At 40.3% G+C, this 17,321-nt stretch overlaps 1 protein-coding gene across 6 annotated transcripts in view; it reads right to left on the bottom strand.

Moving 5' to 3' along the window:
- The window catches only part of NCOA7 (nuclear receptor coactivator 7), an 84,429-nt gene that overhangs the window by 11,541 nt on the left and 55,567 nt on the right, over window positions 1-17,321 (bottom strand). For 4 of the 6 annotated variants that reach the window (XM_061378407.1, XM_061378408.1, XM_061378411.1 and 1 more), the window contains 7 exons: window positions 15,194-15,273; window positions 14,245-14,352; window positions 12,684-12,782; window positions 11,560-11,685; window positions 9,084-9,268; window positions 6,658-7,724; window positions 4,628-4,796 (listed from right to left, as the gene is read on the bottom strand). In XM_061378407.1, coding sequence (XP_061234391.1) covers window positions 4,628-4,796; window positions 6,658-7,724; window positions 9,084-9,268; window positions 11,560-11,685; window positions 12,684-12,782; window positions 14,245-14,352; window positions 15,194-15,273 — 1,834 coding nt within the window. The remainder of the gene's footprint in view (window positions 1-4,627; window positions 4,797-6,657; window positions 7,725-9,083; window positions 9,269-11,559; window positions 11,686-12,683; window positions 12,783-14,244; window positions 14,353-15,193; window positions 15,274-17,321) is intronic. The other 2 variants (XM_061378410.1, XM_061378413.1) reach the window with 2 other exon arrangements.

Consider the following 17,321-nt stretch of genomic DNA (forward strand, 5'->3'; position numbering starts at 1 on the left):
GACTGTAGAAGTGAGGTCATTCTCAAAGGGGATGCAGAACATCTCCGCTCTGTTAATAAAATTGTAACAGTATGCTATGGTAGTGTTTTCAAGCTACAAAATGGAAAAAAATTGGAGACAGTTTTTAAATAGAAAGCCCACTGCTTGAGGAACTCTCTTACAGTCAACTTGACATTTGTGAAGAAACTTATCCTAGAGCTCAATAGCTGTTTTGGTGATCATGTTTATTAGTTTGTCATGCACTAACAGAGGAACATCAGTAAAACAGAAAGTACTTAGAAAGGAACAACTTCAGAAACCTACAGTTAATCACTCCAGAAATAAAGCAGTCAAGATGAAAAGACGGTAATAGAAAACTTTTTAAAATAGAAAGAAAATACAAAAAACAACCTAGGAGATACAAATCGAAAGACAGAAAACTGATTCAAGAGAGATTTCCCTCTCCAGCTGTAGCCAAATTAAAAGGAAAGTGAATACGCTCACAAAAATGTTCACAGTTAACACACACACACAGATACCATAACATAAAATAGAGGGAAAGAAAAGGTTTATAGTGAATTATATACATTCAGTAGAAAAAGAGTAAAAAACATGACATAAATATCATAATATCATAAATATCATGACTGACATAAATATCATAAATATCATGACTGACGTCATCACCACAACCATTTCTGCTGATGATCAACAATATCTGACTTCTTTGAGGGAAGAGGCAAACCAGTTTTCCAAAACTGATGTCTCCAGGTCAGTCACAGGTCGGGGGGGTGGGTGGGGGGGGTGTGTGTGCTACTTCACATTTGTGTCTGGGGGTGGAGAGTGGAGTTGTGTGTATCCTGTGATAAATATACAAAGGCTCAAAGTCCAAACACAGTTACTGGCCTAGAAACAGGAATTAAATCAGGAGTCCTATGACTTTGTTACAAACATGCCTGACTAGATGATGATCATTCATGAATCTTAAGAAGGTTAAGGTATCATAAGCCCTCATATGCTTATATGAGCTTAACCAGACTTGTATGAGCCCTCACTGTAATATATTAAGCTATAGATACAAATGGGTTTCATCTGTATAGTCAGATACCTTATTTATCAGGATTCCATGAGCACTCTATTTGTAAGAGGCTAATTCAAAAGGAGTCTAAGCTTTATGCTACCTATTCCATTCCATTAACAGAAGTATGGAAGACTGATGCTTCTGCACCAGGACAACCTTAGTTATTGTCCCTTTATGCAAAGCCCTATTGTAAGCGCATGGAAGCATCACACAAGTATTCACTCCACCTAGCTGTGCTCCAAGTTGTTCCAGATCTCAGCTTCAACCCTATCAACTACAGGGTGTTACGCACTAGATACTAACAGGAGTCACAACCAAGCAATATCTTGCTCTACAAAAGGAAACCCCACAGGAACAGTAACCAAAATAAACCAAAACTCACCCAGTGCCTCAAACCAACCAACAAACCAAAACCCACAAAGTATCACTGGGGCAGGAAGCAAAGACTGAAAAAGAGAAGCAACCCTTGTTACTTTTCCTCGCTGAAAATCTGCCTTCTCTCAAAAAAGAAATTTCCTAAAAAGCAGATGCCCTCTCAGCAGCATGAACTTGATGCAGTATCTTTTATATCGACACTGATGCAAATTATATATTAATAAAACAAACCCATCTGCCAAATATGTATTATAGATAATAAATGAGATTTACTTCTTGACTGAGAACTAGTCAATGTCAAAATGAGGAAATTATTTGTTAGGACGTACATTTATAAACAAATTCTACATTATTATCTCTGTCCCTAATGTAAGGCATTTACTTCTGCAAGACCTTGAGGATACATCTGTGACATAATTACTGATCTACTACTACTCAAAATCCGCTAGGGTGGAAAATCTACAGATCATTTAAATGTAAATCCACATAGTAAGAGCACGCACAGACTTACCTTCTAATACTATAAGCTATTCCCATTGCAAAACTTCTCAGCAAAAGAATCAACCTATTAGTGTCCTCTCTGCTCAGCTGAACCTGACACGAAGCTGCCCTACCCAGAGTAATCTGTATATAAGGCAGCTCCAGATGCCCACCACCCCCATTACGTGCTAAGGTGAGCACCACTGTGATCAAGCAGGCAGCACAAAGCAGCTCATTAGTCACTGATTAACTCAGTTGTGCTGTGCGGGTCATAGGGTGATGCATGCCTATGGGAAGGCATGTAGGAAGAGAAATGACCTACAACAGCTGCAAAAGGCAGATGAGACTTACTGGCAGCTTTTATAGATTATCACCCTAATCTCAGTATTAATAATATTTCCAGAGGCTTCCATGGAAGTACATCTCCACCCCAGTGCAGCCGTCCTGAAGCCTGCCAAGACCAGGAAAGCAGCAGCAGTCTGCAAGAACAGCTCTGCTGGGAGCAGTGGGCTACGGAGCCCAGGCTCAAAATAGAGCCATTTTCACAACTGATGACAGAAGCACTAAGAGATCATGGAAAAACGTAATTGTAATTAAATGTGAAACAAAGGAAGATTTAACTTACACAGTGGTTACAGGCATGCACACCCATTTCCTCACAATGACACAGTCCAGGTTTGGTTTTGTTTTTTTGGTTGGTTTTGGATTTTGTTTTTGGGGGATATGTTTGTGTGCAGTTTAGGGGTTTCTTCTAATTACAGTGAAAGGTTAAGATGCTTCACAAGCTACCACGACTGCACTGGACAAAAAGTGTTTCATTTATGCTGCTTTACAGGCAATGAGACAAGAATAGTAATCTTGTTATTTTCATACATAAATTTCATTACAGATTTTTTTAAACTTAGTAAATTATTCTGATAAATTGTATCAAAAATACATTGCAAAGCAATCCCAAATGCTCTACTGTCCATGGCACAGTCAAGATGCAACACTGATAAATTTGTACTGTTCAATACTGGTGCAAGAACATCATGGGCAGGTAAGAAACGATGCATTTTGATTTGGGAAGGCATTAGAGTTTTTGGTGAACACACTGACTTGTTAAGCAGACAATGTCTTGCATTAATAGGAAGGAATGAGTCTCGCCTTTAATTTTTGTCCCAAGTTCTACATGGTTTTTTATGTACCGCTCTGGTGTTAAGACAGGTGTGCATGAATAGTATCAAAATGACCCAACCCATGCTACATTCACCACTAATTTTGATCAAGATCTGAACAGCAGCCAGGACATCAAAGATCTGGCCTCTCAGTCAGCATGGCCAAGCACTGCTGAAACATCCCACGGCAGGAATTACTTTTTCCTCATTCTAAAAACTGAAAACCAATCAGTATCACTGTTTATATATGGGTAGGGTTCCCTCACTATTCAGAAAATTTCTGCCCATAAAAAAACAAGTTGAGAAGTCTTTTTCCAAGTTTGTGTTAAGAAGCTTAACTGATCAGAGACAACCTCTCTTCAGCTCAGCAGCTTTATTCAACATTAGACACACTATCCCAAAGCAATAAACTGACCTTGTGTTATATTACAGCATCACTCCAACTCCTTTAAGTATTTACTCACACTTCAACCTAGAATTTTCTGAACCTGCCCTTTTGCAATCCCCAAGGAGCCAAGGAGTGGTTCAGCAAATAGAAAGCAAAACAAAAGCTATCTTCAGCTACACTCCCTATGGCCACATTCCAGCTGGATTTAATTTCTCCTCCTCCTCCCCTGCGTCCTCCTCCCTGCTGGTCTGTTCAAAACACTTATTTCTAAAATACAGGAAATAAACACTTAAGTCAACACCCATGCTACAAATTTGAAAATGAAATTAAATAATCTGGAAAACTATTAAAAGAAAAAAGTTACTGAATGTTAAAAGAGACACCTCTATGCTGGATCTCCAGTTCAGATTCTTCCTTCCTGGAATTTAATTTACCATAAGTGTGATCACTGATTTCCTTGTTTTGGTTCATCAACACTAAAAAATTGCTTTAGCTGCCTTTTGGGAACAGAGGGACCAAGGATTTGATTCCTCACTGCCAGTGAAAATTCTCGTGTGATTTTACACATTAATCTCTTTGTTGTTGTTGTTGTTACAGTACTATTTAGGCATTCATAAACACCTACAGGCACATAAAACGTTAACGGATTTTATTGTGAAAGAAGGTACCTTTTTTTTATGGGCCTGAAGGCAGACACAGCCACACCCATTCAGCTGGGAGTGTTTCCCTTTTCCACATGATGCCCTTTGCTCATACAAAATAACAATTTTTTTAGGACTGGCACCCTAATGGATTCCTTGCCTCTCTTGCCACTGCTCCCATTTTTCCTTTTCCCTCCCTTCTCAGACTACAGCCGAAACCCAGATTACCCCTCAGTGATTTTATTGTATACTAGCTGCACGTATACCCCTCTTTTCATCTTCCAAGTAGCACCTGATCCTTTCTTCCTCCCCACTGGGAGTCACATTAAACCAGCAATAAATACTGCTTTATCGCTGGTATACAATGAAATGAGGGTACCCCTCCCCTCATCTCAGCATCCTTGCTGCATTTCACACCTTGGACCGTGTAGGAAAAGTCAGATTCAATTCTAGAAAACACTACACATTTTAAAAAACCCCAAAACTAAGAGACAAACACATTCTTGTGCTAGGCACTCCAGCTTACCTTTCCCGAGGAACAGCAAACCAGTACTCTGGTTGCTTTATCTTTTTGCTGTACTGTTGAGACATGGTGGTGCTCTGAGATGCAAAGGACTTTCTCATAGGCTTGCCTACTTTAATGCACAGAAACATTGGAGGAGTCTTGCTCTTCTCCTCTTTTGAAGGAAGCATATCTAAATAAGAGACAGGAGAAATGGGCTGTTCACAGGCAAGTACAAATACTGCAGATGATAAAACATTATCACAAAGATTAATAATCTTATGCAAAGGAATACTCAGAGGCACCATACACAGAATCACACCTGATACGTCATTCAGTGGCAAAAGTGGTTTAATAAATCCTTCATCCTAAACTGTGTACATCCCAATTTCTTCACAGCCTGTATTCTTCTCAACTGTGCAGCTATGTACAGAATAGCATATGATAAATCATAACAGTAAAATGACCAGGCTGAGTGCAAATGGCACACAAAGCAGGCAAGTAATGGGGACAGGGTTTGACTGGGCTCAGGAACCCCTTCCACTTGAAGGGTAACCCTGCACACATGCACCCAAAGCCTGATCAGCTCCTTAACTCTGACGGTCAGCCAGCCACACTAACACCTTTAGTCTGCACAACACAGGGTCAAGCAAAAGAGCAGTGTAAGTTCCTTAGGCAGCTAGTGCAACAAACAATTGCTTCTTAAACAATAGCCTCAATTATACTGAGGTTGCCTCCTTCATTTTAGGTGTACACATACAGCCTTTTTTTCCCCCACAGGGAACTATCACCAAACACAACTTAGCAAGATACACACTATTCCAAAAAACAGGAAAGTCATTTTAAGAACAACTGATTTTAAAATTAAAACTTCCATTCTAATTATCTCACACCAGCTGATACGAATCAAGGGTTATGTCCAGTGGTTCATTAAACTACTAGGAGAGGAGCATCAGTGCTTCAGGATGGACTAGTGCTTAGAGGCACCAGGCTGCAGTAGAAATAGCAATATGTGTACACATTACCTAAACCAAGATCTTATTTTGTTTATGCTTTCCAGTAACAGCCTGAATTTTATTTATTATAATCCAAAAACCAATTAGGACAAAATGATCAGGCAGTAAGACTCTACCTATATTCCTATTTATCACTTCTTTAAGGGTTTCCATAGCATGAAAGACACTACACAGATGCAATTAGTGTCAAGAATACTTTGGTACCCCCAGTAACAGCAACACACTGCTACTTCAGATACTATCAGATATTAACTGAGAGAATTCACTGAAGCAATGAAATTTACCAATACAGAGTGACAATTCCTAGGCTATGATTCCCCTAGACAGGGACATCCTGTCAGTAATGTAACTGAATGACATTTTCTCCTTAAAGCCAGTAAACAGAGGTAAATTATATAGGCTGAGAAAGCTGGGGCTGTTCAGCCTGGAGAAGAGAAGGCTGCTTGGAGACCTCATAGCAGCCTTCCAGTATCTGAAGGGGGCCTATAGGGATGCTGGGGATGAACTCTTCATTAGGGACTGTAGTGATAGGACAAGGGGTAATGGATTAAAACTTAAACAGGGGAAGTTTAGATTGGATATAAGGAGGAAATTCTTTCCTGTTAGGGTGGTGAGGCACTGGAATAGGTTGCCCAGGGAGGTTGTGAATGCTCCATCCCTGGCAGTGTTCAAAGCCAGGTTGGACAAGGCCTTGGGTGATATGGTTTAGAGGGAGGTGTCCCTGACCACAGCAGGAGGGTTGGAACTTGATGATCTTAAGGTCCTTTCCAGCCCTAACTATTCTATGATTCTATATAAACACAGATCACTGAATATGGAAAATACTCACAAGCTATTTATCAAACTAGAACTTCAGGCTATTCGAAAGGGTTGTTTTCCCTCTAAACAGGAGATGATGAAAAACAAAATATGCAAGAGTCAAAGAATAAAGCAGGTATTACAGAAACATGAACTTCAGAGCAGAAGGCTATCAATTCAAAAGTTACCATCATCATGCTGTCCAAGTCTCAGAGGAAACAATGATAACCAGAGACCTACCTTCAATTGGCACTTGAATTTTCTGCAGCAGCCATAGTCTGATTTCTGATTGATTGTCTAACTGTGTTTCTTGACAGGTCTTGTCTATAGCTGGTACTAATGAAGAGTCCACAGACTCTTTCAGATCCTTTTGCTCTGCTGCTGCTGAGCTGCTTTCTAATGAAGGTTCTTTCCTTTCAACACAGCAGGAATCAAGCTCCATACTTTTAACTGTATGGACTTCATTAGCTTGGGACTTTGAACAACTAAGTGTAAGGTCTATGCCAACTGTTTTATTGTTTTCACCTTTCTGGATTTCAGCCTTGTGTAAGTCTTCAGATGACTGAGACCCATTCCCATCCTTATTGAGGTAAAATTCAATAAGTTTATCTTTTTCTAGCTCTTTCTTAGTGTCCAATGCAGTTTCCACCTTACCTGTTGGGGAACTGACACATTTGTTTACTTCTGGAATAACATCTTGCTTTTCACACAGCTCTAAGTCTAAGTCAGCTTTAGGTTCAACACTGTCCTTTTTTTCCAAGGAATCAACTGTCAATCGCTCCTGGACTTCTGTAGTGTGTTTGGTTACCTGCTGCTTAGTTCTCCCCAACTCCCTGGGGTCAGCCAGCAAGCCTTCCATTACTGAGCCTTTCTTGTCCAACCCTCTATCCACATGAGATGATGTCTTTTCCAGCTCAATGAAGTCATCCTCTCCTACTCCCAAAAGGGATTTTTCTTTGGTTTTTATATCTGAAGCATTTTTTTCCCCAGAAGGTTCCTCTGCACATGGATCCAAAGCAAACCTTTCCAAATGTTCAGTGGCAGTGATGTTGTTGGGAAGCTCCAGTGACTTTGACTTGATTGAGCTTGTACTCTCAGAGGACTGAAGAACTTCAAAATCAGCAGACTTCTCCTTATCTGAAGGCTTTATCTGTTTGGCACCCAAAGCAATGCATGGATCCCCATTCTGCTGCCTCTTTTCCTTGCTAAGGGATTTGAATTTGCTGAAAGGATTGATGTCTTTCTCAGAAGATAGGTCTTCCCATTCTCCTGGCCTGTACAGAGGACAAAGATCCTTTGGTATGTCACTGTCAGGGAAAATGACGGATGTACATATGATGTTAAAAGCAAAATGGAAACAGAAAAAATACTGGAAAAGAAAAACTAAATAATATACCAACTTAAGCTCTGAAATGCAATAAAAAATTACTTTCTCCAAAATAAACATACATCAGTGAAAATAAGTGACTTGAAAGAAAATGGAGAAAAATGCAAAAAAGATAATATCAAAATAAAAGGAGTAAGCCATTTGGCAGAACATGCCACACGGGTGAAGAAATGGTATGCATGTAATAACAATGTGCAAGTCATCAGAAGTTCAGTAACTGAAAAACCACAGGACATGTATCCAGCTGCTGGGATTTAACTCAGAACAATATTAATATAGTTATTTCCCATGCCACCCATGCTTCCCTAGTCAGCACAAATGTATTTTTGAGAAGAAAGCAAATCATAGATAAGCTGTATACCGTTTGAATATGTTTACTGCAAAAGAGTAACAGGCAAAGGAGTTGGAGTTTCTTCCTTTTATTTTTTCTCTAGCACTCAAATGTAGTGTTTGAATGCAGACTTCCCCAAAGACCTGTTTTTAAAGCAGGACAACCATAAAACATTTCAGAATGGAAAACTCTTCATACAACTTGAACTCTTCATTGCCACTAAGAAGTCTGAGGTGAATGAGAACACAAGATTCTCATTACTTAAAGGTTACTAAGAGGGTACTAAACACTCTAGTAATGGGTGTAACAAATATCTGGAACATTTTTCTTGAAATGAGAAAATGGACAGAAGTAGACGAATTTCACCACCAAAGAGGTGTTGCCTACAGTGACAAAACCTTGTTTATAACAAATACATAAGCAGTGCCTAGACTATGCATAAATAAAAGCAGTCCACCCCAGAAAGTATTATGTATTATAAATGGTAACTATCAATGCGTTTCTGGTTCTGAAGTGGAAATATTCCACAGAGCGGTATTTCTCAAAAGTCCTGAAGATGGCAGGTAAAGTGGCTATTATCTTCAAAAGTTTTAAATATTCCTCTCAGAACAGCCCTGTTAACACAACAAATGGTCCAAACTGAGATGGTGCAAGAGCCCAACAATGGCAAGCCACCAATGCTTTTAATTACTGCATTTTACTCATCTCCCTTGCACACTGGTTGTCACACTCATGACCCATTTTTCTTTAATGCCACGGCAGTGTTCTAAAAAGCAAGTGTAAGAACAACACAAGTGAATCATTCCTTTGCTGGCACTTTCCTCCCTTGATTTGTTTTATTCTGCTGCATCAAAACACTTTCCTTCTGTTACCTCCCCATACCCCCTCTTTATGCATGACCCTTACTGAAAATCTGTAAACTTAAGCTCAGGGAAGAACACTCCTTACGATGGCAATGCATCTTTAATCTTCATGTGAGAGATGTCATTGTAGAGAGCGATTGAGACAACCTCCTCCATGGGGCAGATGAGCCCATATTCTTCACAGCCATTCTCAATTACCAGAGGATCAGACTTATGTGGGTCAAACATGATATTGTTTGGAGTTACTATCATGACTCCTCCGACTACACCCTAAAATAGGAGAAGGAAGAGTTAGCACATTACATGTACTTCACTTATCATATGGTATTGGATGTTACATTACTATCCTAAAAAAAAAAACAACCTCTCTCCTACCTCTTCATAACCCATCATGCAACGTTTGCTAGCAAAACATTTTACATCAAACTAGATATTGTACGGAGAGCAAAGAAATAATTGCTTAGTAACATGCCAGTTCCTGGCTGATAAGAAAGAACATCTGAACTATTCAACTTCCAGTGCTGGCTTCTACAGGCTAAAACTGCAGATTGTAATCAATCTCAGACAAAACAGGTTAGTGGATTAAATAAAATAAAACTGAATATTAATAATAAAAAGTACCATTTTATTCTAGATACAGCCACCTTCATTTGATACATGAATTTAGATGCAATCAGCACACCTGAAGGCAGTTTTACTCATGGAAATGTCAAGGTTACTATTTCCTATGCTAAGCTATTTTATAGGTCTCCTTGATGTGCTCTCCCTACATGAAAAAACACTTCTATATATAGGGACCTGATATGAAACAGTTTCACCCTGATTTAGAAGGAGCTTCTACCACTGATTCAAGCATATTTTGCATGGCTGTAGAAGACATTTAAGTCTTCAAAACATACACTGGCCATGGATCTGATAAGAGGCTACATCAGCCATTATTCATCCTCCAACCCATGACAACTGACCATTTTTCAAGGTTTACAGAGGATAGAGCAATGTCTTGCTTCTGCACCCTGTCATCCAGACAAGGTACGAAATTCACCAGCCAACTCAGAAGCTCTATGTAAATCATGATGGCTAATAGGAGCCGCAGAGCAACAAGGGTGACCTACTGTAGATATTACTGATTACCCAAAGTCATTCACAAGGCAAGTCAAGTAAGGCTTGTTGGTTTGGTTTTCTTTTAACTGTGTCAAGCTGGCTTAGCACTGGCAAGTGGGTACATGCATGCCTGCTCCTTTATAAAGCAAAGTGTGTATGTATTTCCCATTTGCTTCTCCTGTATGACTCACATACACACACCTAGTTTGTGTTTGGATGAAAGAATCAAAATCAAGTGCAGAGGTTTCTCCCACAGGTCTGTATTAGCCAGAAGAACAATACGTCAGTAGGCTGTACCTCCTACCCAGCCACTGCAGGAAGCAAGGGAACAAGTGATTTTAGCTACACTGGCAAAAGAGCCATCAGATTGTTCTGACTGCAAATTACTTTTTCAATCCTGCAGCCATAAAACTGGCAAGCTGTATTCTCTGCACCTAGCAAGCATCACATAACAAAGCAAAACTACTTCCTTAATTTACATGCAAGGCATCAAGTAGGCCTCTGTTACTTTCTACAAAACAGCAGACTGAAAAATTGCAGAGTGGTTTAATACAGTCTACATCCACTCAATGCGAAAAGAAGCCAGAAACTGCAGGTGTAAACACATCTATCTTACAATAGTCAGGACTAAGGGAAAAGTACATTTAAACTACAATGGTTAGCATCTCCAGTGTTATAAATTCCAGAGAATTTGAAAATCCAGATGTTTAACTGAAATCAGAGTCAACAAGAGTAGATATATCAAAGTAGACAGCTCAAGAAGACAGTGTCTTGCAGCCTTGAGAAGAGGGTAAAATACTGCCCAAGCTTTGTGCCATTGTTTCTAAAACAGCTGCTGTAAGATTTAGGGTTGCAGTGCCAGTGGGAACATGCATGTTACAAGAAAGCTTGTAAGAAAAAAAAAAAAAAAAAAAGGTTGTATCATGCAATATTTATCTTTTTATTAGGATTTGCATGACTGACATTCATTAGTGAGTACAGAATCAACATAGATGTATTTGGAAATACTGCTCTGGAAACAGTTAAAATTTAGCTTAAAGTCATAAATGAAATAGATAGGTATGTGCTCATTTTATAAAGCTGTTGCTCAATGTGATGGAAGTGAACAACTAATCCTGACATGATACAGCTCTAAAGTGCAGCTTCTCTGTGTATCTAGCAACACACTCTTAAATAGATAATTCTAGTAAGGTAAGGTATGGTAAGGGAATGAAGACATACAGAAGAGGCATTCTTTCATAAAGCAGTTATTACAGATTAGGCAACTGAAAGAACAAAAAGATACAGCATATTGCTACAGTACCAATGAACACAGCAGTGACAGATAAAGCTACTGTTAACATTTACACTCTTTACAAAGTGGAGCATGTTTGACTCCCCCAGTATCCATTTCTCACTTATCCAAACAGATTTTGCTTTAAAGACTCCCAAACAATGCCCGAAAGCCTGGTTCCACCTACCTTACCATCTGTGAAGTAACGACAGTTCATTTTTAAAAATTTGACCACCACAGGCTCATCCTCTTCTGAAGTAGAAGACAGGACTCTCTCAACGGGTTTGAAGGCCTTTCTTGCCAAATCAGCATCCTTAAAAAAATAAAAGGCTCAGTGCAGAGCAGCAAAACCAGAATCGTATTACTTTTAGGTTCTGGGCAACAAAAGGCCAGGTTCAACCAACTGTTTTCCTTTTGCTTAAGGAAGAAAAAACAGTGGTCACATATGCACACTCCCCACAATATCACCTGTGGAAGAAAAAACTCGTAACACGGCAAAAAAAGTCTGTACAAGTAACAGGCAAGAAATTACAAAATGCCACAGCAAGTCAGCTCACCAAAATTCAGTGAGGCACTCTCATTTTATGAGAGGGCCAGTCCTGCTACCTTATCTATGCTGAAGACCTCTGCACACAGTGAGTGCACTGGTGGGATTCCCCATGCAGGGGCACACTGCAAGACTAACGTAAAACACAGTTATTCACCCCAGATTTCTCTCCACTTTCCTTTTCATTAGTTATGGATTTGAAATGTTGTAACTGCTTTAACATCATCAGGTGGACAGCTAAACTCCCTAAAACAACTATATAAAGTAATCATGGCCAATCACCCTTCTAAGGAAAATGAATGATCAGCTATGCCAAGGCTTTCACAAAGATTAAACTCTCTATATAAGTACCACCATAACATGCTCAACTAGAAAAAAACCTGACTGCTCAAACTAAACTAACAGCCTCTGAGTTCAATGTTCCCAGTGCAGGATAAAGGCTCTGGACTGCAGAGCAGCATAAAAATCTCCAGGGTGAAACTACAAATAATTTTTCATACTTAATTTTCCATTATTTAACAACTATACAGTACACTATTTGCAATTGCTTTGACAGGCTCTGGGCCCAACTGAATTTGTGCTGGGTGTCTACGCTTAGACAGTAAATTTGGTTGTACAGCAAATTAAAATTAATGTTACTGAATACACTTACAAGGTGTGAACTGTAACCTCAAATATTTGCTATTTACACAGTCTTCAATCTCAGCTTCAGAATCAGAAATTAATTTCTGAGTTGAAGACCAGTGAAGCAATGTTTGACTTACAGGGAGTTTATCATATTCAGCATCTGATGACGAAGGAGAAACGGGAGCACCAGCATTGAAAGAGAGCCTCGCAGCGCTTGTTTCTGGCACAAAGAGAATCTAAATACAAGCACACATGTCAAAACAGTAAGCCACAAGCTTTAAAAAGTTAATCGCTATAAATACTAGGTCTACTAGGAAGGCAACCCAGTACTGATCATTCACAACTGCAATGCACTCCTTATTCTTATGCACTCCTTATGGTGGGACACATGCAGATCTAATTAATTAATTACAGGATCTAGCTCTACACTTTGTTTAGCAGCACAGGCAAGAAAACAAAACATTTTCCACAGACTGACAAGTTCCTTTTCCCTGCCAAATTTACAGTCTCTGGTCGTCTTGCAACTATCGCAACTACAAAACAAGTAACTGCAAAATCCCTGTTACTAGTCATTAATTTGTAACAGCAAACTCTGGTCCAAAGAAAAAGCCATTGCTGAAGATGGGGGATTTTTAGTGCTAGAAGTTTGTAACACCTCACTATAGGTTGATTTTTTCCAAAAACACATTTGCATTTCTAAATGTAAGAAAATATTCTTCATATGAACCAGCACTTTAGCATCATGTACTACATTTAAAATAAAACCCAAACAAATAAAACAAACTTTATTATAAAACTGTAGATAAAAATATAATGCTTTGGTTTAATTTTCACATTCCCTCACAGTGAGCATCCCAGAGTTTTAGTACAGCAGTACTAAAACTGCAGTACGCTTTGGACCTCCACCCCAAATAAAGTAACAGTCATATGTTGCAAGTAGCAAAGTAAAGAAAGATACTTCTAAAATAAAATAAAAAAAAAATTCACAGTTTTGTTTTGTACAAAAACTGTTCAGAAAAATAAACCCACTTTCTTTACACCAATTTTTGTCTGCTGGGTGTTCTTAGGCAAGTCATGCCATCTCTTCGTGCCTCAGTTTTACCATCTGCAAACTGGGAAACTCCAGTTTCTTCATATCTGGGAAGTAGAAGTAAAGATCTGCTCTTCCTGAACCAGGTGTCAGCCTTCACGTTTGCTTTTCCATTACCTAACTCTCCCCAAAACAGTCTATCTCCATTTCTTTCTCATCTCACAGGAGAATGACTCATCCCCAACATAACGGCAAAGAGCCATTTCAATTACTGTATCGAATTCTGTAATTCTTTAATGTATTATACATAGCATTTATTTAAGCTTCCCAAGAATTCAACTCTCTTGCAACAGCTACATTACTCTCTTGAGCTTCAGAGTCCTTTGTAAGCTTTAGTGACAGCAAACAAATACCAGAAGTCAGATACAGCAACTACAAAGCTCCCCCCCCAACTCCAGGTAACGATCTCCCCTTTGAGGGATTTAAATTGCTGTCCATTACGCTGGTATCCAACTACTTAAAAGATATATGAAAGTAGTAAAAAAGCTTTTAAATACACAACAAATAATCAGGTTTCAGGTACTTAACCCCCCCCCCCAAAAAAAAAAAACACACCACAAACAAAACAACATAAAAACAAAACCAAAAAACCACCATAAAAGATTTACCTGGCCTGGCACAATTGTCTGTGTGAAAAGTTTATTGAGCTCCACAAGCTTGTTTGGTGTGATGTTAAATTTTAATGCTATGCTGTTTATGGTGTCCTGATTCCCAGCCTGAAGGAAGAGTTGAAGCTTAGTACACCATATTGAACACATTCAGCACAGCAGAACTAAAAGCATGTAACAAACTGGTTGCAGTAGTTTCATGATCTTAACACAACCTCTGTTTAACAGGTTACATGATAAGCAAGCATCAATAAAAAGAAAAAAAAACACGCTGAACTATACAGCAGGTATAATGGAGAAGCATTACAGATGTCCCTCCTTTCTCATAAAACTTTAAAGCAGAACCCCCTTATTTAGAACTGGTTTGGCAAGTGGGAAAAGGACAAACACTGCAAAGTTCATTAAACCTTCAGCAGTCACAGCGTTCAGGCATTTGTGCTGTTCTAGGGTGGGACAGATGCTCTGCATGATGGAGTAAGGTGCAGCTCCCACTCAAACCTGGCCACTCACACAGAGACTTTCTGGGCAGAGCAAGCCTTCTGAGCCGCTGCCACAGTGTGCTGCGGCCCTGCTTCAGCTTAGAGAAAGAGGTCTCGCATCGCCTCAGGACCAAGCACAGACCAGGCAGCTGATGACCCAAGCAGCACTGTGGAATGCAAGTATTTTTCAGGATAACAAATCAATTGCTCTAGTAAAGAGCCACGGTGCTGGAGTAAAAATAGGACTGGCAGTTGCAAGAAGAGGCAGAGAACCTTGGTTGAACAGTAGTTCAGGATGTGAGCCTCGCCCTTCCCATGCAACGATATTTGGAGCAATCCCTACTGAGATAGGTACAAGCTGTAGCCAGTATTCACTTAGTGCTTTCAGTTCTGTGCTACTGGCTCCCTCCTGATCTCAACGACTCCATTTTCAGAAAGCAGACATGAGCAAACCACACACCGATACTTACAGTATATTCTATGGTACCATGGGGTTTCTGAGAAACCATTTTTTTCTCTTTCTTTTCATTGGTTTTGTTTTGATTGTCATCTAAAGAGGAAAAAAAAAGATTCAAGTATTCAAGTAATCTACTTTCACGGTGTTTGCCTCTCAAAGTGTTTTGAAAAAAATCTACAGAATTTTCAAATTTCAGCTGTGAACAGGAACAAGAGGACACACAGAAAATATCTCTTAGACCTTAAAATTGCACTGTAAGGCAAGCAAAACTTCATCAAGTACAGCAGGCTTAGTAATCATTCAGGATCTCTGCAAGAATAATGTATACATGACACATGCTCCCATGTTTTTCTCCATGATTCCTACACAATTCACCTGATAGATACAGGTACTTTGCGTGATGAGCTGCTATGAAGGCTGAGATAGAAACCACCAGATGAATGTATGCACAGACACTGCATCGGTACGACCACAACAAATCCTGGTTAATCACCACTTCACCACCAGTACGTCATATTTAAGTACTATTTTAAACTCTGAAGGTAAAAGTATGCCAAGAGTCCTGCGTAACAGGCTTGCATGCAGTATACTCAAGCATCAGAACGAATAAAGCTTATTCAGAAGACATTTTCCATCAGCCACAATACACAAAACTCCCTGCACTTGCAAGACTCAAAAGGCACCCATGAGCTCTCAGCAGTGTGAGCAGGGCAGCTGTTTCCAGTTCTTACTGGAGTAGAGGACAACCAAAGCAGAGGATGAGGGCCAATGCCCACTGCCCAGCCAGCCCCAGACCCACGAGGTTCCCCGTGTGCACCCAGAGCCCAGACCCACATACCTGGGGGTGGTGAGGGTGGCACACAGCCCCAGCTCCAGGAGTGGGGCTGGGGTGTGGTGAGGCTGTGCATGGCTGCCCTGCTTGTCCAGCTTGCTTGCTCCTGGCCCCTCGGAAAGGTCCTGCTGCCTCCGGCACGGGGCTACAGCCCAGCCAGGACAAGGAGAAGTGACAAGGCAAGGCAGGGCTCAGCCTAGAAACACTAGCACCCGGGGTCAAAAGCAGAGAGATGAACTGCTCCTGGGGAGACTGTTCCTGAACTCCAAGCTGGCAGCTCCAGGAGGAGATCAGGGAGGAAAGGATGGGGAATGGCAGCACAGGGCTTCTGGCTCGCATTCAGGCTTTGCTGCAACCTTTGCTATTTCCAGAGAGCAAGAGGCAGATAGTAAAAAGAAGGGTGAGGATTCGTCTGGCGCACTGTAATGTACACAAGAAGAAAGGAGGGGCATGGAACCGAGCTGCACCTGACCCTTCTGCCGGCCCATTTCCACAGCAAGGTTAATGGTCAGGGGCGGTCTCCTTCAGTTAACAGAGACTCACGAGAGCCCTGAACACACATCAAAGCATTACTGCAGGTGTACATCCCACACACATACTACCTGCCAGAGACGTGGGCACAAGAAGCATCACGGTTAGCAATATAAGAGACAGCAAAGATGCTTTTCCCACAATGTAAGAGGCGGAAAGCATGTAGGGACTAAACATACACAATTTAAGTGCATGTGGATAGTACATGTGGCGTGAAGGACAGAGGTAGGAAGAGGGAGATGAGGACGATGCTGGCTTGCCTTTCCCTGATAGCATTTTGGAACAGAGCATCACTCAATGATCTCAAACATTTCACCTCTAAGAATGGAGACCCACAGTAAAACTTTTAAAATTAGCATTCTTGCTGCCTTTTTCTGACCATCTGTATTTCCAACATTGTCAAACCATCCTCCTCTGATTAAAGTCAAAGCAGTCTATGGTGAAGGATGGAAAACGGGGTAATGACAACATTAACGACAACATCAGCAGGGCACTGTATCAAGCCACCAGAAACACAATGCTAACATAACAAAGATGCAGCAAATTTTTACATACAACTGGTAGTACGGACACAATTCTGCCTGAACAAACTCCCCCATCTATCAATGTGTGCATTCATGCTATTTTGTGCTACACAAGAGATACACCACTTCAACTACTCCAGGTTAAGGAGAACTGTGTATCACACCCATGCAGGCAAAATACCCAATCTGACTGTGACCTATCACTGGAGACTGACAATAAAGGTTTATTATAGGTAGACCTCATCTTCTAGTAA

The sequence above is a fragment of the Neopsephotus bourkii genome, unplaced genomic scaffold, assembly GCF_033783945.1.
Source record: "Neopsephotus bourkii isolate Nb327-2 ecotype Australia unplaced genomic scaffold, CSIRO-AGI_Nbou_v1 NB_1765, whole genome shotgun sequence".
In the NCBI taxonomy this organism is placed as follows: Eukaryota; Metazoa; Chordata; class Aves; order Psittaciformes; family Psittacidae; genus Neopsephotus; species Neopsephotus bourkii.